The sequence below is a fragment of the Pseudopodoces humilis genome, chromosome 6 (assembly GCF_049639895.1).
Source record: "Pseudopodoces humilis isolate 2021_Gansu_Grassland_sample_001 chromosome 6, ASM4963989v1, whole genome shotgun sequence".
Classification (NCBI taxonomy): Eukaryota; Metazoa; Chordata; class Aves; order Passeriformes; family Paridae; genus Pseudopodoces; species Pseudopodoces humilis.
The window spans coordinates 27480108-27502848 of record NC_142205.1 but is presented as its reverse complement, the minus strand read 5'-3'; the positions used below and the strand labels follow the sequence as shown (position 1 = coordinate 27502848).

Genomic DNA, 22741 nt, shown 5'->3' with positions numbered 1-22741 from the left:
AATTTAACATGAAATGTCACTGTTGCACATGTACACTTTAGAAATGTTTCCATCAAGTACTGTACATAATACAGTTTCCATTGTTACACTAGATACCTTTATGGTTGAAAAAAAACTCTGCTTTAAAGCTTTAGCTTAGGACCATCCTTAATGAAAGCTCTATTCTATGTGCTATAAATGGATTGCATTGGAAAATTGCATCCTTATGTCATGCACAATAGCACCTAATTTTGCTATGCTTTTCAAATTACTAGAATCTTTAATCCTGATTTACTTCACCTTCTCTGTATTTCTACCTGGCTCCCCCTCCCAAGAAAAAATTGTAAAGATGGATTTCAGGCAGTTTAGTTATTACATATCCATACTGCAGGCAAACTTGGAAAAAAAGTAACCTTAAGATTCACTAATTCCTGGTGCTAGCAGAGCAAAAGTAATTACAGGGCCAATCCTTTCTTCAGATATTGAAGGCATTAAGTTGGGGTTTTTTTCCCAAGTATTTGAGAGCAACATTGTCTCATTTCTGCTTAAAACATATTAATTACTTATATTCATGGTAAAGGTTACTTTAGAGATTCTGATTTTAAATGTGAAACTGAGAAAAACTGATGGCTTAAGACACCCAAGAAAGATCATCTTGCTGCTGCACATATACTCAATCTAACACATCCATTGTATTTGTGCTACTGTAACCATGATACTGAGCCTCTATTTTCTGTTCAGTGGGAAAGGCTGTACTGGCAATGGCTTTTGCTGAAATTCCTTTTTGATTCTGGGAGCAGAGTGTACAACAGGTTTCTTTCTGTTTCCAGCGTGGTTTAAAATGCTGTTTCTCATGCTGCTTACAGAAGTTTGGCTAAAACACTTCCATGAGACATATATTGTATCATTCTATAATGATGTCATTTCTTTTCATGAAAATCTCTCCCTTCATGATGTTGTAAGCTTAAAGGTTCCTTTGAGCCTTATGGTTGTAAGAAGGAGACTTTCAAATTTTTTAAAGTCTTCCTTGTAAAACAAACTCAGTTGATTTACTTAATAGGGTAATATTTTAAAATACAGACCTAGAGATTTCTGTGGGATGTTGAGGATAGTGATGTTTTTTACATGATTACATTTATGGACTTTGTCCTTTTTTTGTAAGAGGGAGGGGGTGGATATTTCTGTTTTAGTTATGTGAAGTAATAAAGTGTTCAATTGCCACACCAGATACCTGAGATGGGGTAAGTAAACTTTTTGAAGTGTTCTGACTGTATTGGTCAGAGTACAGGAAGTTATCTGAACTGCCTGAAGTTGCATGTGGAGTAAAATCGAGAAGAATGCAGAGTTAAAACTCCTAAAACTCTCACTAACTTAGCTTTCAGTTCTCAGTTAACTTCAGCCAGTCCTACTCCTGTGGGAACTTACTGACACAAATTCTACAGGAATATGCATTCGCACAGGAACAGGTTCATTCCAGTCAATTGATTTAAAGTTGTAATCCACAATCACTGTCTCTATGCAGCATAAATATGGCCAAGCACAAACAGTGATGCACTTAAATGACTAGAAGAAACAGTGAATCCCTGACTTCTTTCTGAGAGCTTAATGATATTTGTTTAAAAAATTGTGGCTTTTTAAATAGGATTGTTTTCTTAGAAGTGAGAGTGTATAGATGTAGTGTATTAATCCTGTGATGGAAGAAGTTACTCTCAGCATTTGGATGGTACCATCTACTTATCATTTGTATGTGGAAAAGTGTATCCTGAAGCTCTTCCTTAGGGAAAAAGCTTTCAAATAGCAGGCAGAACTGGCAGTTCATACAGTTTAACATGTTTTAATAAATTATGACTTAAGAGAAGGAAACATGCATCTTTCCTTAATTTCAACAACAAAGTTCTGAAAAAATTGCTGAGATCTCAGCATAGAGATCTAAAATTCCAGAACTGAATACCAACAGAATTTTAGAAGCTTATTCTTTAAGAACCCTTATTCTGTTCTGGCCCTTATTATGATACCTGCTAAAATTTACATCCAGTCTCTGAGCGCTCTCAAGTTTCTGAGAGAGTCTGGCTGTGAAATTTTTGTCATGACCTCTTTTAGCTATTTGTCAAAGCAGTGACTTGAGTAGACTTTACAATGAGCTAGAGCAAAATGGTAATCAGTTCAGTTTTCAGTCCTTCCAATACATGCATTTTCAGTTTTGTCATGTGTAAAAAGCAGAATAAATAAAAGAAAGCAATTAATAGTCAGCAATAGAGAGGTAACTTCACAGTTTACTTTATGATCTGTGGACAGTCACTCCAGGCTTTTGCTTTCCTCTTGGCTAACGCAAGCCAGGCTGGTTCTGTTGACACTGGGTTAGCATCAGGCGTAGAGAATCTCTTGGCCACCTCCTTTGTCACTGGGGTCGATGGAACAGAATCTGAAATTTCCACTTTTTTATGGGATAGGGAGAGGGAAAAAAACCAACATTAGTTGAATCCTGTGCTTTGTTGCCGGATTCTAGAGATTTCACTTTTATGTGAAGATACTCTAACACTAGATACTTATTTCCAACACTTTCAGTTAAATCTTGCTGTATTTGCAAAATAATAAAGTTAGGAGGAGCTAAGTTTCCTTTCTCAAAGGTGACTCCAAGTAATCTAACTCACAAAAATACGGACAAAATGTTTAGTCCTTGTGCCGTCCAAAGAAAACATTTCCAATTTTCTAGTCTTCCTCTTTAAGCAAACAATGGGAAGTAAAGCTAGGGGTTTTTTTTATTCTCTTTGGTAATGCAGCTGCTGCACACATGTAAACCAAATGTATTCAGTAGCATTTAGATTCCCTCTTCAGAGAGGAAGGTGGTCCTATAGCTTCCTGCCTCAATTAATCCTGCCCAAGAGACTTCTGAAAAAGAAAACCTGCTTTCCTCACTAGCTGTTTGCCACATTTTCTTCTAAGTAGTATAAGACAAACAGCTGTCTCCATAAGAAAATGTGTTTAATAAACAAATGATTTCTAAGAAGCAACTTCACAGAGCAGAACCATGGAAGTATTGTAGAAGTCAAATGGGAAAATAAATTCTGAGACAGTGAATGCCCTCGAAGGCAACCTGAATAGGAATGAGTCCTGTCTGAAATATACCGAGTAACTCTAAAAATCTTAGTTGCAAAATGACTCCTTACTCATCTCACCAATGCCCCATCTTTACACATTTTCTTTTTTAGGAGCCAATTATTTTTTTTTTATGTTCAAGTTCCCAGTTACTTTAAGTTGCATTTTGAGGTTTTGAATGTGTATAAAAGCTTTAAAATTGTGTAGAAGCTTTAAAATTGCATGGATGCAAAAAAATGCTCTATTTTTCTTTTTAGTGTGTCTTTAATCATATATTTTTATCTGCAAGTAAATGAACAGTAGCAGCAGCAATTTCTGTAGATGGACACTTTGAAAAGATAATGATTTTAAATACTATGGTAATTTATGCTATTTTAAAGGTCCCACACTCTTAACAGTTCCTGTTGTACAAGTCACAAGTGCAATTTTGATATACACCACCTTCAAGTTGTGGGTGTTTTTAATGTCCTTAGAGGAGGACTCAGCAGACTTTCATTTTAAACATGTCCTAGGCTGGTCTTCTGTCTTAAATGCTCTTCTAACCATGGGAAGCCCAAATTGGTCTTATTACCCACAAATACTTGTATATATGTGTTGTTGCTAAAGGCTGCCTGGCTCCAAATATAGTCAGTAATCACAGGGAAATATAGTCACTATTTTTTGAGGGCCAATAGAGTTCTGTGCTTTCACTTCAGATATTTCAAAATTGTCAATTCCTCCTCAATTTCCTCCTGAACTGTTACTCTAGTGCAGCCAGAATGACCTTGGATAATTGGGTTTTGGCTCTTTGATCTAATTTGGCATCATCTATTGTGGTGGAGTTTGATTTCTGCTAGAACTGACCATGTATAGCATAACACCATGCTGAGTCTTTGGGGGTAGGGCTGCAATAGAGCTCCTTTAAAATCTCACAGAAATGCTGTAAAGCATGAACATTTTGGGAAATTTATGTAAGATCTTAGAATGGTTTGGGTTGGAAAGGTCCTTTAAAGGTCATTGGCCAACCCAAGATGTTCCAAGTGAAGTTCTCGGGGACATCTGCTCTTGTGTGCAGCTACAGTGTGAAGATCCAGCTGCTGAATGAACTGAATATAGGCAAGTGTAGGGGTTTGTCAGTTTGGGACAGTCTGTAACAAAGGAGTAGCACTGGTTTAGCCTTTCACGAATCAGTTGTGTTACCTCATTGCTTGCAATAGTTGCATTTTACAGTTCTTGGCTAGAGTGGTACTGAATAGATGCAGCTGATACATGTATTTACTTTCAAACATGCTATTTACTTGCACAACTTTTTAAAAGGTTTCTTCAACACCTATCTGCCCCAAGACCTTTCCTCTAGGACTACTGTTAGCTGGAGATAAACAGGCAAGTCTGTATTTCAACAATCACCTCATGCCACCTCATTATGCCCTTTGGGGAAGTATTTATTTTAATTTACCTGGCTTTTGAGTATGGGATAGTTTTGGCTTAACTGAAGTGATAGATAAAGCAGTAAATTCTGGTTCCAACCTACCATGCCAAATATTTGACTGGGAGGGAGAAGTCCTAGATTCAAAGTAACAAATTGCTTTCAACTGAATTGATTATCTTTTTCATTTTTCAAATATTTCAGTATTGGGGGGTGAATATTTCTCCTTATATGAGAAATTATATGAGAACATAACATGCTTCATTTGCTGCATAAATATACTTTATTAAATAGTTAGAAGTTAAATACCATTCCCTGCCTGTGCTAACCCCCAACCTAAAGGCAAAACAGTACTGCAATTGCAATTTACGGTAAATCAGATCCCTCTAATGTGCATTAGTTATGTTCCAAAAATACTGTTGGATATGGCTTGGGGAGACAGCCTAATTTCATTAACTTGAACTGGGGCAGTTCAAAGGAATAGAAGCAGTGCAGCCTTAATAACCTGGGGAGACTGGTAAAAGTCTGTTTAAATTATGTATTTCCATCATAATGACCAGCACATGAGATGGGAATAAGTTGTGTTATTCTATGGAATGTATTTGTAATTCTAGCAGCAGTGTATGAGGGAAAGCAAACCCCCTCATTCACTTTCTCAAAAACATGCAATACCACCTCTAAAGTGCATTATTCCTAGAATGAATCTGAACCTCTCAACTGTACCTGTCACAGAAGTTGGAAGGGTGTTCGACTTTTTTAGATGCTCCCTTCTTTCTAGTCTTGACACAGCAGTCTCAATTTTCTTCTCTCCTTCTTGAGTTGTAGATTTCTGCAGTGTGCTTGTCTTGCTGCTGCTACTTTTGTTATCTGACTGATTACTTACAGCAGCCTGGAACAAAAAAGGAAAACTACTAGTTGAGAAAGTCTGTCATGTAATGGCTGCAAGTTAGAGATGACACACATGATGCTTTCATTCATCACCTGTGTTTTCCTTAACCTTCCTTTTTGGCAAAGGATCACAACAGTGATACTTCTAAAACCAACAGTCATTAAAGACAGTAAAAATCCCACCACAAAGTTTAATTTGTCATATTGTCATTTCAGTCGAAATGCTGAAGAATTTCAGCCAGCCCTCCCTGTTAAATGCAGCACTGAGACATACTGTGCATCTGTGGGCAACTTCACACCCACTGCTGTTTTCTTCCATTAGTTATCTATGTCTCAGGTTATGCATCAGAAATTTGTATCCATCAGAAATTTGGTTCTCATAACAAACAGCAAAATGTATTTAGTTATCCACACACTTCCTTTTTGCCATCTATGATATTTACATACAACATCACTGTGCAGCATCACTTTGGTACTGTATGTAGAAGTGCTTCCCTTACTAATAGAAAACCTTGGAGAACAGGAAACTATTTGCAGAACAGGAAAGAATTCAATGCCTTCTTTAGGCATTTGGCTGTATCATTTTCATTGTTCATTTCTTTTGTTCATCTGTATTTTACCCAAATAGTACATGCTGCAATAAAAATAAATTCAGACTTACTAATATTCACCTATAATTGCATATGCCAGCTGTTATTCCCCAAGCATCAAAGGTTAACATCTCACGTAAGCTCTGAAAGAACCTACATTGCACTCAGTTTTTGTGTTCCATCCCCTGCACAGTAGTTCTGCTTATGATTGTCATTAACTACCACCTGATATCATCAGATTTTACACTAAAGTTGCCAAACTATTGCATTGTTTTTTTCTCATGGAAGTCTCAGTTTTGCTAAAGGGAGGTCCAGACTGTCAGAATACCTTTTACTCACTTTTTAGCTTTTATGAAGTCTTACCAAACCTAAAAAAAGTATTCCCACATAAAAAAAATTAGCTAACAGTTATAATTATGGCATCAGTATTTCTAATGGGCAGGTTTCTAAAGATTGCTTACATTTTCTTTGGCCAGTTTTTCTGCTTGCTTTGCCTCTCTGGCTTGTCTTCTCTCTTCCCTCGTAGCTTGCTGCTCACGAAATCCCTTTTGCTTTTGCAGTGCTAATGTAATCCAAAGTGGTTGTGAAGTTTCCACTTTTTCCAACAATTTAGAGCCATCTAAAGAGTGTCTGCTCTGAAGGACAGGCTTTTCTGAAAGAAAACATGACAAGAATTGATTGAGTAATGCACATCTCTTGTCTTGAAAAATCCCCTACAACTTGTCTACCTTGTGAAAATGCTGTAGCTAAGCCCATTGAATGCCATGTCAGTCACAGACCTTTGTGGACTGCATGACAAATCCTGAAACAGATTTTATGCCTCAGGAATAAGACCTAATTCAACACACTCACCCAGCTGTCCGAATTTATCCTTTTTTTTTTTAATGTGTGTGAAAAAAAGAAATAAAAAATCAGAAGTTCCACTGAGATAGTTTCAGAAGTGTTCTGATGTTTGAAAAATCCAAGACTGAAAAAAATGTGGTTTCCCAGTGAAATGGTGAATTCCTGCCTCGGTCTTTTGAGTGTCCTTACCCTGAAAGGGTAATTTTCCCTCTTGTCCAGGATACCATTTCAGGGCACAGGGGCTTTCAACTCTCCTCTGAAGAGACATTGTGGCTACTCTAATTTTTTTCATCACTGAAGGCCGCCTCTGAAACACAGACTGCTGTGCCCAGCTGTATTGCTTAAATAAAGAATTTGTACAGGATAAGGGGAACTAGATTTTAATATTTTTTTAAGCTAAATAACATTTCTTTAAAAAGAGGAGCAACAGAATGTAGATTTTAAAAATTACACTATCATCTCTGATAACACCATTATCCATGGACCACAGAGTCCATCACTTGGCCCACTAGAGGCAGAGGTAACATCTCTGTCAAGGAAAAACACACAGACACTTCTGTTACCATTTTGAAATTAACTTTCTTAAGTAGGTTGCGCTGGTCACACTGAATTCATGGGCTTCTGAATTAAATTATGGGAAGTCACACTCCTTCAGCCCTAAGCACAGTAACAGTCCTCCACAAGTAACATGCCAGGTAAAAATTATAGCTTAAGATCAAATATCTTCCTCTGGACCTCATTTCGGAAATGCAGACAATTGCTAAATTTGCTTGGAAAGATACATACCTTTCTTCAATGGCTCAGGCTTTTTGTCATTTTTTTCTCTCCATGGAATGCTTAGAGATGGGAAAAATGACTTCTTTTCTTTGACTTCTTCCTCTTCATTTTTGTAGTCATTGGATGGTATGGGTTGGGCTGCATTTACTCTGTCTTCTTTTCTCCATCCACCATCTGATTCAGCTTTAGACACCCTTTGCCCCAGCATTTCAGATAGGTTTGATCTGTTCATTTTAGAGAGAGGAGATGATGGTGGGGTCTGGCTGGTGGGCTTTGGAGCTAAAGCGGGTTTCTGTGGGACCAGTGACTTGCATGCTGGTTTCTCCTGAGCAGGTAGAGCACTCTGGCCGGTGGCTGGTGGGACCACTGGTGTGCCCACAGGTGGTGAAAACACCACAGTAACTGAAGAGTCTTTTAAATTACCAGGGATGTTTGCTCTCCCAGTGCCAGGAGAGGTACTTTCTTGTGGAGTGAAAACAGAGGATTCTTTCTCACCTTCTGTAGAGGTGAGTGGGTCAGGCACACCATCAAAACTGTCTCCTGCACTGTATCTTTTCTTTTTCTTTTGCTCTGCCTGTTGGTCATAATGAAAACGTAAAGAGTAGTTTGTCCTTCGTAACTTTATCCCAAAGGGAGAAACATTTTCTTCTCCGTTTGGTGGTGGTTTATCTGCTTTTTTTGTGCTGTTATTCTGCTGATGTTCTAGAGAATTGGGAAGTTCTGGCTGGGGTGAATCCTTCCCCATAGAATGTGGAAAACTTGGAACAAGGAATGATGGAAGATCTTTCGCAAATTTACAGCCTTCAGTGTTGTCTGTCACTTCCCTATGGGTTTCCATTTTCTCCTTAGGCTTTTCAGCTAAGTTATCCTTAAAAGTGGAAACCACATCCTCCTTTGAATCAGCAGATGAGCCAGTGGTTCTCCCCACAGCCACTGTTTCATTGCCTTTTGACACATTTACATTCTCAGCATCTGAATTGGTTTTTGAAACATCTGAAAATTTCTGCCATGCTGGTGTTATTGAGAACTTTGCATTTGCAGAGAGGGTTTTCCTCAAGTTGCCATGGGGAGCACCACGTCCTCGGGGTGTCCAGTCATCACTGTGCCTGCAGACAGCTACTCGGTCTCTCTCATTGTATTTGTTGTTTTCTGCATTCTTTAGGATTCTGGAGCGGATAGAGGCCCACTCAGCCATTACTGCCTGGTTGTTCAAAGCCTCTTGTGCATGTTTCATTTTACTGCTGCTGGGTTTGGGATCCTGTTTTTTTCTCTCAGACTTCTCTGGAGAGGGAATATCCACATTCTTCCTCTCTTCTGTTAAGCCAAGTAATGATTTGCAAGCTGTGTCCTTAATCTGGTTCAAGTTCACTGCTGTGCCACACAGCTGTGCTCCAGTAACCAAAATAGCTGTGTGGGGTACACACACAGATGATGGGAGGGAATGAGAGCCCTTACTGGTAGTGTGCACCCTGCAGTCTTTGACAGATGGAGAAGAGAGTCCTGTTCCTTTGATGGGCATAACAGGACTCAGATTTACTTTCTGAAATATAATCTGTTTATCTCCAGAAGACACTTGAAATGTGAAGGGTCTGGATGTTGTTTGCCTTTCATCTACCTCTTGCCACCGAAGTTCTTCCCCTATGCGTTTTTGTTCCTGAGCCTCAACTTCTCTCTTCAGTTTCTGGGCTAGTATTTCTTCTGCAGTTTTAGTCCCTTTTTCTGGCTGTTTAATTTTTTGGGAACTTGATCCTTCTTGGAGCTTCTCCTCTGCTGGATGCATATCAGCCCCTCCAGCAGAACACAACTGATCTTTTTCTTGTGGCTGTTCCAAGGATTTTTCTTGTTTTGGATGAAGATTTGGTCCTTCTGTGTCTACATTCTGCTCTTTCAGCTTATTCCATTCATGTCCATTTGGTTCCTTTTGCAGCTTCAGTTCATCTTGTAGAACGAAGTCTGAACTTTCCATGTGCATTTGTTTTGTGAGTTTGTGTTTCCTCTGCTCTTCCCGTTTCTTTTTCTTATCCGTCACTTGCTGGGGTTGTCCCTTCTCTGTCTTTTCTTTCTCCTTCAGATGCTGTCTTTGTTCCTCCTGTTTCTTCTCTTGTTTGAGGCTCTCAGGTTCTTTCTCCTGCTTCAGTTTTATTTCAACTTCTTCAAGCTCTTTCTCTTCTAGTTCTTGTTGCTGTATTTCTTCCTTATTTTGTTTCTTGAGCTCTTTTTGTTCCTCCAGCCAGTTTCTTTCTTCTTCCTTTTGACTGTCTTTTTCAGACCTATGTTGCCTTAATTCTTCCAGTGCTAGCCTCTTCTCCTCCAGCTCTCGTCTCTGTTTCTCCTCCAGATCCTTGTGCTTCTGCTCTTCCCATTCCTGACACTTCTCCTCCTCCAATTCCTGATGTCTCTGCTCTTTCTGTTCCTGGTGCTTTTGCTCCTCCAGCTCTTGTCTCTGTTGCTCTTCCAGTTCCTGGTGCTTCTCTTCCTCCTGCTTTAGTCTCTGCTGCTCCTCCCCTTGCTGCTGCCACTGCTCATCCAGCTCTTGTCTCTGTTGCTCTTCTTGTTCCTTGAACTTTTGTACCTCCAGCTCTTGTCTCGGTTGTTCCTCTCGTTCCTTGAGCTTCTGCATCTCCAGCTCTTGTCTCTGTTGTTCCTCCTGTTCCTTGAGCTTCTGCTCCTCTGACTCTCGTTTCTGTTGTTCCTCTCGTTCCTTGAGCTTCTGCACCTCCAGCTCTCGTCTCTGTTGTTCCTCCTGTTCCTTGAGCTTCTTCTCCTCCAACTCTTGTCTCTGTTGTTCCTCTTGTTCCTTGAGCTTCTTCTCCTCCAACTCCCGTCTCTGTTGTTGCTCCTGTTCCTTGAGCTTCTGCACCTCCAGCTCTTGTCTCTGTGGTTCCTTCACTTCCCAGCGCCTCTTCTCCTCCAGATCTTGTCTTTGTTGTTCCTCCAACTCCTTCTGCATCTGCTCCTCCAGCTCTTGCCTTTTTTCAGCCTTCATCAGTCTTCTTTCCTCTTTATGGCATGTTTTCTCTTCTATTTTCAAAGATGTTTCTTCTTCAAGGAGGTATTGCTTCCTCTCTTCTTCACAACGTCTCTTTTCCTGTTCTTTCCACATCTCCTCAAGTTCTTGGCACCTTTTTTCTTCCATTTCTCTTTGTTCTTCCATTTCTACAATCTGTCTTATCCTTTCAGCTTCAAGGATACCCCAGTGATCTTCAATTCTTTTTTCCTCTGCCAGCTTCTGCTCATCTCTGTCCTGGATTAGTTTGCCTGCTGTGAAGCGTCCATTATAACTTGGGTATATGTCCTCATACAGCTGAGTTTCTAGGTCCTCTGGCTCAAATTCTGTTATAGTTAAACTTTGTGATCCCTAAAATTGGAGACAAGTTTGGGGTTACTGAACATTGCCTGTTGGCTTGTTATCCTTTATAGTGAATAAAGAGTTGCAAATGCAAAAAAAAAAAAAAATTTAAACAGTGATTTAGATGAGCCAACACTCCCCACCCCAATCTATGGATTACATCATCATAGATCCCATGTCTCTCACCTATTCAGATGATAGTCTTTAAAAGAAAGAAAACATCCCAAGAGTGATAGCAGTACAATGCCAAATACTTAATCACCATTTGTTGTACATTGAGACCTGCCATTTCAAATTTGCAGAAGCCCAAGGAACAGAGCGTAAGTTTCATATGCCCATTCTCCTTCTACCACTCCATCCTTTAAACCTGAAATAATTAATGCCTGCTTTGGGGCATTGTTTTGCCAGTTCTTTCATGGCAAATCTGGTACTTGCAGAGACAGAGCTGTTGCCTGCAGAAAAAAAGCTCTGCAATGCTAGCCAGGAAAGAACATTCCTCAGGGAAATACAATTTGTTTTTTCACAAATCCTGAGCCAGGATATCTTCCTCATTAGCTGTGCCGAGACTCCAGTACTATTGTAGGAACCGTGGGAACATGTATGGACAGCACAGTTAGAGCTTCCCAGGAGCTCTGTTCTGTACCTGAAGAGTGCTTCTCTAAGAAAACAGCTCAGCTCATGTTCTGTCTAGCTATCATTTGCTGAGCCATCATTTGGCTCCAGTTAACCATTGTACAAACAAGAGGTTTAAATTAAATTTCTTCATTGCAAGAGTGATAAATGCAAGTACAGTGGTACAGAAGAAAGCAAAGTGGCCTCTCCTGAGCCCTGTGTAGTTGAATAGTCTTGTCCCATTCACAAGAACTAATAAGATGTCAGGATAAAAACCAAAACATATGTGCAGTAAGTGTACAAAGCTACAGTTTTATATTTCTCTTTATAGCTGTTGCAAGAGCTACATTACTTAAGTCTTATTCCCTCTTACAAGGTAAAGATATTATACCTGTCAGAACCCATGCCCAATTTAGAGAATCTGATTTTTTCCCAACCATATTTTGCACCACCTGATTGCCTATATCAGAGCAGTATTGACAGGAGCACATATCTTCAGGCCTTTATGACCTTAAGTTTTCACTAGAAAAACTAGAATCAGAAATGTAAAATTGTAGTGGAAGTACTTCAGATTTAAGTAGTATTTGTCACAACTGCCAATATTAAAACTTCTTTGCATCTTCTCTCCAGCTAGGGTTTCAGATAAATAACAATGTTAATCAGATCTCAAATCCTCTGTCTATAGATCCTAATACACTCAATTATGGTTATTTTGGGCCCAGTCTCAAAAGTAATTGCCCTCCTCTTGCTGTTTGGCCAGTTATTTAATACCTTTGTCAATCTCTTGTGCTGTCTTGACATCCTCTGCTTTTTTGGCTTCACTGACAGCTTGTGCTTAGCTGCACTGTTGTCTAGACGAGCAAGAGCCTGGGGAACTGAATCCAAATTGATTGTTTCAATTGTGCCAGAACAGGAAAACTGTCTTTTTGGCCGAGCTGATTTAACTGGAGTGATCTGTTTGTATCACAAAGACAAGAAACCATTATTAACCTATTTGTTCCATTAATAAATAAATACATAAATAAATAAATTACACACACACACACACACACATCTTTGCAGGTTTTAATTTAAAGGAATTATTAGCAGAAAAGATTTGAAACCCTGGCTTTCCATTACACAAATCCCAAACTTTGGACATGAAAGTTACAGCTCTAATATTTTCCCATTTTCAGTACAACACACTTTTATTGTTTTCACATAAAAATTACTTAGACCATTCTATTGAAGTTTTTTCACAGTTTAGCTCAATCTGAACTTGTTGGGAATGGGAAAGCACAGGCAGGGTTTTAAACAACATCAAACACTGAGATATTTTAAAGTTTGCTTACTGTGAAAAAATATCTACATCTTTAAATAATTTAGATTATGCACTTCAGGCAGAAGCAAATCAGATTGACTTATCTAAGAATCATAATAGAACAGCTACAGAGCTGTACTCGCTGCATGGGAGATGACTGCAGCACTGGATCTCAGACTGGCACAGTGCCTGTGGAAAACCTTCCCTCCAGAGTCATGTGGAATTATCCAAGACAGAGCCGAACAGCAAAAAACTAAAGGCAACACTGGCTTTGATGGGTGCTTTATTTCTCGTGCCCTTCAAATAATTGGGTTCAGAAAGTGTAAATATAAGCAAAGTGATTCAGTGAGGCTCTTTTTGTGGATAAATAGTGGAACTGTATGTCTGGGCATGTAAGACTGAGCCTGTTGTCTGTCTCTTCTGTAAGTCATCAAGCTATCATCCCAAGACTTGCATTTGGCATAGCACAAATGGAAAAAGAAGACAGAGGGAAAAAAAAAAAAAGAGAAAGCATCTTCTGTGAGGAAAGAAATCACATACATTGTTTTCAAGACAGCTCTGTAATCTTCTGAGGTTAGACATATGCTAATCAAGGAACCAATTACTTAAAAGCTGAGGGAACATTTTGCATATGCTTATTGAATTACATGCAGGCATAACAAAGTAGTAGAAGTACTTATGAAAATTATGACTGTGTGATTAATACATCAAATAGAGGAATGCTGCAAGACTGGCAGAAACTAGGTTCTGCTGTTTCCTGCAACCAGCTTTTAAGATTTCTCAATGTTAGTTATTGCTTATTTACTAGCTCCAAAACTGTACAGCATTCACAAAATGTTATGATCAATCAAACAATGAAACAAAGAAAAGAAAAACTGTCAGGCTTCTAATATCTAAAATTAGAATGTAACTCAGAGCAAACCAAATGTAAAAGTATTTTTACCTTTTCTTCCATTTCATGTCCTGTTCCAAGAAAATTCATTTTTCTCAAGAAATCTGGAGTGTCAGTGGACTAGAAAAGATTACCACAGACAAGTATTAAAATGTAAAGGATCTAGTAAATATGATTCAAAGGACTTGTGAAATCATGTATGTTAGGATAAGATTTTTCCTTCTTTTCTATCACTTCAGGACTGATGGATAAGCAATTCTTATTCCTACAAGCTCTCAGCTTGTATTCACTGCTCCTTGAAACACTACTGTGTGCACAGCACTGCAAAAGGCAAAACATTCAGGTTTCCTTAACAAGATAATCAGGAGCCAAAACAAAAGAAAGAGCACAGCTTTGTAGGATTTTGATCAGGTCTCAATGATTTTATTTTCTCCCGACTTACGCATAAAGAAAAAAGATACTAACCTGTTCAGGCATTACTTCTGCTGCAAGGAGCTTCAACTCTATGTTCCTGATAACTCCTTTTACAGAGCTAACAGTCCCCCAGAGTGATGGAAGCCAGGAAAGCTGTGACTCTTTAGCTACTGTCCCCCTCCAAGCCATCATGGAGGGGAATTTTCAAGGCACAGGGCTTGAAGCAGCATTCATCACACCCAGAAACATTGGTTTTAATCATTCTGTCACAGTATTACTTAGTAACCTAATGTGTGTTGGAATCCCATTACACCACATGATTGTTAATATCAAGGCTAAAAGCTCAGCTTCACAACTACTGGTTAAATTAAACCCAGAACTCTTGCCACCAACCCAAGTCACTCAGTCGGGAAAATCGGAAGTCACAAAGCATCACAAGAAATCTGTTCAAAGTAAAGCAGATCCATGTGGTCCTGGCCACCAGTTTTTTATAGAAGCCACCCCACCCCCAAGCCCTATGCAGATAGACTTAGAAGGCCAGCAGACGAGACAAGAGCAGAAACCAGAGAAGCTACCAGAAATCTCTGATAACACAGGTAAGTAGTAGTGTGCAGAAACCAAAGGAAAGTACCGAGTGCTCTGGCCGACACTATCCATGTAAAATTGGGTTGTTTGTGTCTACTGCTTCTGAGAAGGAATGGTTGCTCCTTCAGTGTTTGGAAAAAGAATTATGCAAGGGGTGTGCATTTTGTTTTCAAAACGTAATATTTTAAAGAGTAGGTGGTAAGAACTGAATTTCTCCCTTCATGATATATAAAATTACTCTTGCAGATTATTAGTGCTTGAACTGTTGTATCCTTTGAGCTGGAAGTCTCTAGGTGACATTAGGGTCTCCTGCACGACCCAAGAAGAAGGGTGTCTGCAGAGAATCTATGTTTATCTCAAACACAGACTCACCTAGCACCAGGGTAGACAGTGCATTGCCAAAACCTGTCCACAGTCCCACTGCACACTTTGTGCTCTGAGGCACACAGGATGCTCTTGATTTACCTTACCTGATTGCACCAGAAAGAGTACTTGTTAGGCAAAAAAATATACCTTAATTTGGTTTAATTTTTATCTTTCCAGACTGCTAAGGGAGAGTGTGAGTGTGCAGGTCCTACCCAAATGCCTGGCTCCCTGGCAGATTGAGCCACAGCCATGAAAGAAGTGGTCACAGAGGAGCTATGTTGTCCCTTAAAGACTGATGAAGAATTTGGGTCAGCTCAGGCATAAACCTCCCTTCTGAGTGTTTGTCTGAACACAGGCATGAATTGCACAGGACCCTTGGTGCCTCTGCATTTCACACAGGCAGAGCTAGTGTTAGTTAGAGCAGAGGCTCCTGCCCCCGTGTCCCAGGATCCTAAGGGCTGTGTGTACATACTGGCTTGCTGGATACCTTCCCCAAGGGTTCCAGGCAGAGTCAGCCTCCTCCAGGCATGAAAGGTTGTCACTGTACTCCTTTCTGCCATTACAGCAACACACTGAACCAGTCTTGCCTTAGAGGATTTCCAGAGACCTTTCCTCACTCACCATGTTTCTTCACAGTCTGAACAACACCTTTCTGGATGCCTAAATGCCCACAGCATCAAAGTCTCTATGAATAATTTGAAAAATTATTTGAATTATACTGGAAATTTTATTTTAGGGAGCATTCAAAGTGCTTCTCCCCCTTCTTCATCTTTGGTTTCTGTCCATGAGAAATATGCATACTTACTCTAAGACCCAGGATTTAGGCTTCACACACCTCTCATTTTGAAATTATTTTCCTTTTTGGTATTTGATGTTGTGAACAGCTTTCCTTGCTGGGAAGTCCGTATTTTAAAATATTTTTCTGTATTAGAAAAATTTCCTGTGTTCTAGCAACACTGGAAGTAATGTCTGCACTGCTGGAACCTCAGAGCAAACACTCAAACCAGTAATTCTGTGTGACCTGGCTCAGGATGCCAAGAGCATGCTTCCCACCAGGCCAAGAAGCACAAGCTGAGAGCTCCCTCCCACATAAAACAGCCCACTGAGCTCTGCTACGCCTCACTGGAAACATCTGCTACACCTCAGTGAACTTTGCTGCTTTAGTACTGCTCTAGTGCCATGGACATGTCAATTTAAAGTGCTTACTTTATTACCGCAGTCTGAGATCACCATGTCCTGCTGGGTCTCCATCTCCACGGGGCTGCTGAGCAACGCATCCTCTTCTGTACTGGTGTTTGCTTCCCCCATTGTCCTCGCAGAAACTGTCATTTGTGGAGGCTGCCCAAATTTTATATTTTTGGCCAACTGTTGCTGAAAAACAAGAAAAATAAAATAAACAAAACAGCGATATATATTACAAGTGAAACAAGCCAAGTCCAGCAAGTGCCCCTTCTCTGCCTGAAAGCTGCACAGAAATATTCTGGGCAGCTTCTGACTCTGGACAAAAAAAAATAAAAAAGTCCTGAGGCTGCAATATGATGGGCACCCTCTTTTCTTTTCCCTCACAAGGTGACTAAGGTGAGGAATTTACTACACGATTTCTGATTTTGTATGATCAATTTGAGCTCTTGACAGTGTTGCTAACTTTTGAAAATTTACTATGAGTTTTGAAACACTCAATTTCTTTTTAAAATCTGTGTTCTAGGTTAAGACTTTGTTTATAAAAACTAATTATGAAGCCTTATTGTTGTGAAGAAATAAGCTTATGAGAAAAGTGTACACTGAGAAACTAAAACTACCCCAAAAGGCAACCTTTTTCTTTTCTAGCCCCCAAACCCTTCATCTCATTAATCTGTATTTCTAAAAGGTATCCTTTTTGTAATGTTTAATCATAAGTTTATAATGTTAAGGGTTTGGCACAGCCCTGCCTTAGAGAGGCAAATTCTCAAAGCAGGGGAAACCCAGCTCTTTTAAATGCTTGATCTCATAGGAAGAATAGACAAACTCATGTCTGCTCATGCTCATGAGCACTGCCAGTCACTGCTGTTGCACAAAGAAATTTAGGCAGGGGACATGGGAGATGAATGGATAAAAAACTTTCCCACCATTTATTTTCCATGTTGAAGCAATCTTCTCTCAAAGGTTACAAGGAAGTGCTCTTGAATTACATCAAGCATTAAGATGAATAAAATAAGAAGCATACGCTATGTGTCCTCTAGCAAGGTGAGTCAGAAATTGCAGTCCTGGCTGCTGCAAGAGACATGTGCCATACAGACTTTGAACTTTTGCAAGAGAGAAGACATTCTCTAGAAGGAGCAAGTCCAGCAGGGAACATTTATGAATATATTCTTTTCCTGAAATATTTCAGGGAATCATTCTCAATTAGGAAGCAAGGGACTGTGGAGTTGTTTTCCTGCTTTGCTGTTTTTTCAAGGACAGAAAATTCTCCAAAGAGGATTCTCCATTTTTGACTTGTGATACAATGAACAAGTAATTCAACTGTGCTGCTTCTATTCAGTGGAATACTTACACAGTACCCTGACATAAGTTTGCTGCTGAGAGCTGTGGAAGATTGGAGTAGACAGTAGGTAAAACAAAGATTTTCTTCCCCCCTATAGCATAGAATCAGTAACATGGAGCACACTTGAGGAATTGTTAAGGAAAGTTATGTTCTAAAGGAGTTCAGGTCAGATTAGTCTTTCTTGCCATAGTTCCTAGTGGTCTAGACTCTTGCATCAAGTTTATCCATATTATCCCAAAAACATTAACAGATTTCTGTATTGAACCATTAAAATGAAAATTGCATGCAGAAACTCCTCATAATCAGGTTATTAAACTAGAACAGCTCTTCTCAGTCTCCTCACTGACTTAGAGTTAGTTATTGATGCCCATTTGAATTCTGACAGAGAGTGGTGAAATTCATATCGTAAAGCATTCTGGTGTAGTGGGTAGTTCTGAATGGCAAATTTTTATTCCCACCTGGATTACTGGCATAGTCTAAATGCAAGGGTTTCACCAAGTCCTTGCAGGCTTTTATGTTAACAGTGCAACTCTCTGACTTGAAAACTCACATGCTTATATAGTGTACATGGGAGCTGGTGTGGGCAAAATGGTCTGTGTGAGATTGTGTGAGGCCTTAAATTCTGCCCTACTCCTGCAGGCCTTTTGATGCCAGAATAAAAGTATTCCAGAAAAAAGTCTTAATCTGAGAAATGTGTTTTCTAAGTTGAGATTGCTCTTTTCTTCTTCCTAAAGTCATGTTCCGAGAGAATTAATTCTCTGGGGCAGAAAACTGGAACTATCAGCATTACTGAGCAACACCTAGGAAACTAAGGGTCTGTGCATCTTTTCCATGGTGAGAACATGCATACATTAACATATTGCTTGCAGTGTCTTTTGGAGGAAGGGATGGTGTGTTACCCTTTTGATCTGTTGGCAAGTTCTTGATGTAAATGTGCGTGCAGTGCGAGGTGGGAGCTCAGTGATGGAGCTGCTGTATGGAAAGTCTATGCTTGAAAAAGAATGGCCTTTTTACTACCATCAAGGTAATAGAGGATCTACAGTAACCATGTGTTTTTCTGTATATAAAAGCTTAAAATGTTATTTTCCTGATATTTCCAAGAAATATACTATCCTCAATATTTACAGACTGTACACAGTCATGACTGTTTTTTGGTTTGGGGGTTTTTTAGATTGTTTCAGAGCTTTAAAAGTTTGTTTGCTCAGACTGGCATAAATTAGTTTGAAGATTGAGGAATAAGCTCTAGTAACCCTCACCCTTCCAGAACAGAAGGTGCTTTTCTGTATTATTTCTTTATTGGCCTTTTTTGACCAGATTTATCTTAAAAAACAAAAAGCTCCACTAGTAGGTCTCCACTGGCCAGTTTCTTTAGGTGCATTCTATTCTCTGAAGCTGACACTAAATACCAAATGACCAAATTCCAAAATCTCAAATAGCTCATTGTAACTACTGAGCAAATTTATTCTTATTGCCTTTAAGGATTAATGCTAAACCTACTTCTTGGTCTTTTTTTTAGAATGTACTTATAATGTAACTACAATGCAATTACCCTCTCAGAAAAATTCCACACCGATGCATTTTCTACCTGGTCAATCATAAAAATTCTAAAAATGCATCATCCATGAAAGAAAATAAAAACCCCACAAATTTTACGTGGAAGAACACTCAGTCTAGCCCGGAGATACATCTGGCTTGAGATACATGGAGAGATACATCAGTTTAAGATGCAAGACCTTTGAAAAGATACCATAATCCCTGAAAAGGAGCATCTGCTTTAAATTTCTCAAAAGTTTCAGTTAGATACATATTTCTGAACACATAACTATAAATCCTCTGTAGTTAAGAATTCCCTGTGCTGACAGTTTGTGATGATTGTTGTCTAAGGAGGATTATTTGCAATGCCAGTCATTAGAAATTGCAGGCATGGCATTTTGTTCTTCTGCCATTGCACAGTCATGTCTAAATAGCCTTTTGAAAATCTCCACAGACGCATATTGGGCTCAGTCAAAGGACCTTGGTCTCCTTTGGTTTGTTCAAGATTTGTAATTTAGCAGCCAGAAACCACCATCTTGCTCTGAAATCTCTGGAGACACCACACACAGGGGAGCTTTAGGACGAGATCCAGACCAGGTTTATATCATCCACATTTTTTTTTTTTCTGTAAGATTCATGAGGTTTCTGTAACATTCCTGATAGTTCTTCCGTTCACACACAACCTGGGTGGCTGTCAATGTGACAATGAGGTAAGGGGCAGGTCTGCACATCTAATACAAAAATAAATACTGGGAATTTAGCAAAAAAAAAGTTGAGTTTGCGCTCATCTAATTTTTAAAATCTTCCTTGGTAACTGGACAGGCCCACTTCTATTTCATGCAAAATAATTGCTAAAATGTGATACTCTTTAACTGACACCAGCATCCCATTAATAACTTAAGGCATCAAGCTCCTAAGAAAAATTGTTCTGCGTTGTCTGGCACCTGCAGCTAATAAAAAAAGCCCAGACTTTCAAAGCAGTCTTTTCATTTGCATAGGAAATGCCACAGAACAAGTTTTCCATATTAATTGGCAAAGAGCCCAGATGAGGCTGTACATCTCCTCTCTCACTCTCGTTTGGCTTCTATTCTGTGTTCATGCCTGCTTGCATGTGTGTTGGATTCAGGCCCCTGAAACTACATCATTCTTAGGGCTTCATGCCTGGAGTGAATCCAAAACTGGATCCGCTGAGCTGCTTCAGTAAAAAAACATTAAAACAGAGTGTACTGTTTCAGCTGATTCCATTCAAACAAGGCTTCCAAGAAATGCTGGTCATAGCTTCCCTTCAACTCAAATATCTACTCTTCATGTCTGTTTCCAATGCCTAAACATAACAAAGCTTGATTGAAATTAAATTTTCTAGTTATATATAAATGAAAAATAATGACTTAATTAATACTTGTCCCAAAAAGAGGCACACTGTTGAAATTCCACTTGGTCCTGTACAGTCTCTCAGAATGACCCAAAATCAAACGCCTTGTGAATACATAAGCACAGGGTGAGCCCATACTTGAGCTTGCAAATGCTCCAATGATTTGTGACATCTGAGGAATTTTTATACAGTCCAGCTTTGCTTAAATAAATATCTCTTTTGATTTGGAAGTGTTACTAATTTCAACTGTTGTTCATGTGTTCTCAGGCTGTGAAAGACTGAATTGTACTATATTTGTTTCATCAATTCCACTCATTATTTCAGGCATCTATATCAAATTGTCTCTTATAATTTCTCTTCTAGGCTCAGAAGAGAGTTCACCTAATTCATGGTGAACTATGGAAGTGAGTCCACTTCTTAATCAAAACTGGAAAATCTGCAGCATATCTAAACAAATTAAATACCCCACATAAGCTTTTTTTTTTTTAATAAAGGACAGAATAAACTGGAAAGTGTAATGTGAAAAGTTATATTGGTATAGCTTTAGAAAATAATCCAGGTATAAAATTAATATGGAAACCCATAGAAAACTAGGAAAACAACAAGTATTAGCACAGATGTTTTGGATACAAGATTCAGGGAGAAAACTATTCCACTCTCCATTGCTGGAGCAGTATGTGGTTAGGGGCATTACATTTGAAGACATTACACTTGTGGGGAGAGTCCAAAATAGAAGAATGGTGAAGGAGCAAACTGTAAATGGACTTCTAGAGGTGCGTATCTGCAACAAATCCAGACACAGATGGAGATTTTGGTGTACAGTGGTGACAGATCACTTACACATGCTCATGTGTAAAAAGATTTTGTGGAGAGGCTTGAAGATACTGCATCTGTGGCATTTGTCACATCAGTCTCTCCTAAAGCAAAGCAGATGCAAAGAAGGAAAATTTTCCTTCCCTGGAAAGAAAGCTCATTTTCAGGGATTACTATGATCATAGGAAAAAGAAGGTCTGCCCAAGAAATGCTAGAATGATTTAGAAAAAAAATGATAAATTCAGTTTATAAAGCAAAAAGAATTTTGAAATATGAGGAAAGCATTTAGGCTGCTGTGGCACTAGAAAATATTGGCAACAAAGAAATTAACTGTAAGAAATACAAAGCTAGGCAATCATGAAGTCAAAATTCACTCCCAATTCTGAGAAATTCAGAGTATCATGGTAAAAGATAATAGCTTTGAGGTTTGAAAAATGGCTTGGTAGCTTTGTTGAGATCTGGGCAATAAGAAACAGAAGATACATTGAGAGTAGCTGGTAGAATACAGATGTGCAGTGCACAGTGAGGGAAGCACTGGCTTAGTCATTAGCTAAGATATGCTAATGACTAAAAGAAATGTAATCCAAAATTTAGCAGGCACAAGGTCTGACAAGAAGAAAATTATAAGGGTCATTCATCATTGCAAAATCAAGGAAATACAAATTTTAAAAAAAATTTAAAAAGGGGTTCTTCTGCATTTGTCTGAGAAATTTGGATTCACAAAAAATGTTTTATTGTAAGTAATATCTGTACAATAAATAGATGCTTTATAGTTTTACAGAGCAGAGAGTTTGTTTTAAACTACATTGCCACATGAAACAAAAAAGATGTAATCCTGTACTTCCTAGAGGCCATATGTCACAGTCAATCTTTAATATTTCTTGCAGCTGACTGCTGCAGCCTCACAGATAGATGTCAGATGACCCAAGATAATTTCAGTGAAGGTGAGCAGTGGAGAACAAAGGCAGCAGCAGTGCCACACCATGGCATCGTCACAGCAAGTGGGAGAGAATAGTGTAGATGCTTCAGAAAACCAGTGTTTTAAACAAGCTTCCATTTTGCTTGCTGCAGTTTTTATGAGTCTGAAATAAAAACTCTCTTCTGTTCATTTGCTGACCGTCTCTGGCAAATATCAGAGAGAGAGAGAAGCTAAAAAATGTCATAATACAGTTCTAAGACACTTCGATGGGAGAAAGGATGTAGAATGAAGCTCCAAGGGTTGGGTTGTGGGTTTTTTTCTGACATGCTGCTAGATTTACTTTTTAAACATTCCTTGTGTCTCATTCACAGCCCTGTATGACAACTAAAGCAAGATCCCCAGAAACTAAGAGAGTTCAACATTAAGAGAACTAGTGCCTATGTGGGAGCAGGTTCAGGCTGGCTTACTACTCTGGATCTTAAAAATT

The 22741-nt window shown here is 39.0% G+C and overlaps 1 protein-coding gene across 6 annotated transcripts in view; it reads right to left on the bottom strand.

Annotated features, from left to right (window-relative positions):
* Positions 1-1107: 1107 nt before the first annotated feature.
* The window catches only part of CRACD (capping protein inhibiting regulator of actin dynamics), a 124042-nt gene continuing 102408 nt past the window's right edge, over positions 1108-22741 (bottom strand). For all 6 annotated transcript variants that reach the window (XM_088056035.1, XM_088056032.1, XM_088056036.1 and 3 more), the window contains 7 exons: positions 16303-16467; positions 13783-13851; positions 12311-12493; positions 7588-10936; positions 6420-6610; positions 5204-5369; positions 1108-2413 (listed from right to left, as the gene is read on the bottom strand). In XM_088056035.1, the coding sequence (XP_087912161.1) occupies positions 2253-2413; positions 5204-5369; positions 6420-6610; positions 7588-10936; positions 12311-12493; positions 13783-13851; positions 16303-16467 (4284 nt within the window). In that variant the 3' untranslated portion in view covers positions 1108-2252. The remainder of the gene's footprint in view (positions 2414-5203; positions 5370-6419; positions 6611-7587; positions 10937-12310; positions 12494-13782; positions 13852-16302; positions 16468-22741) is intronic.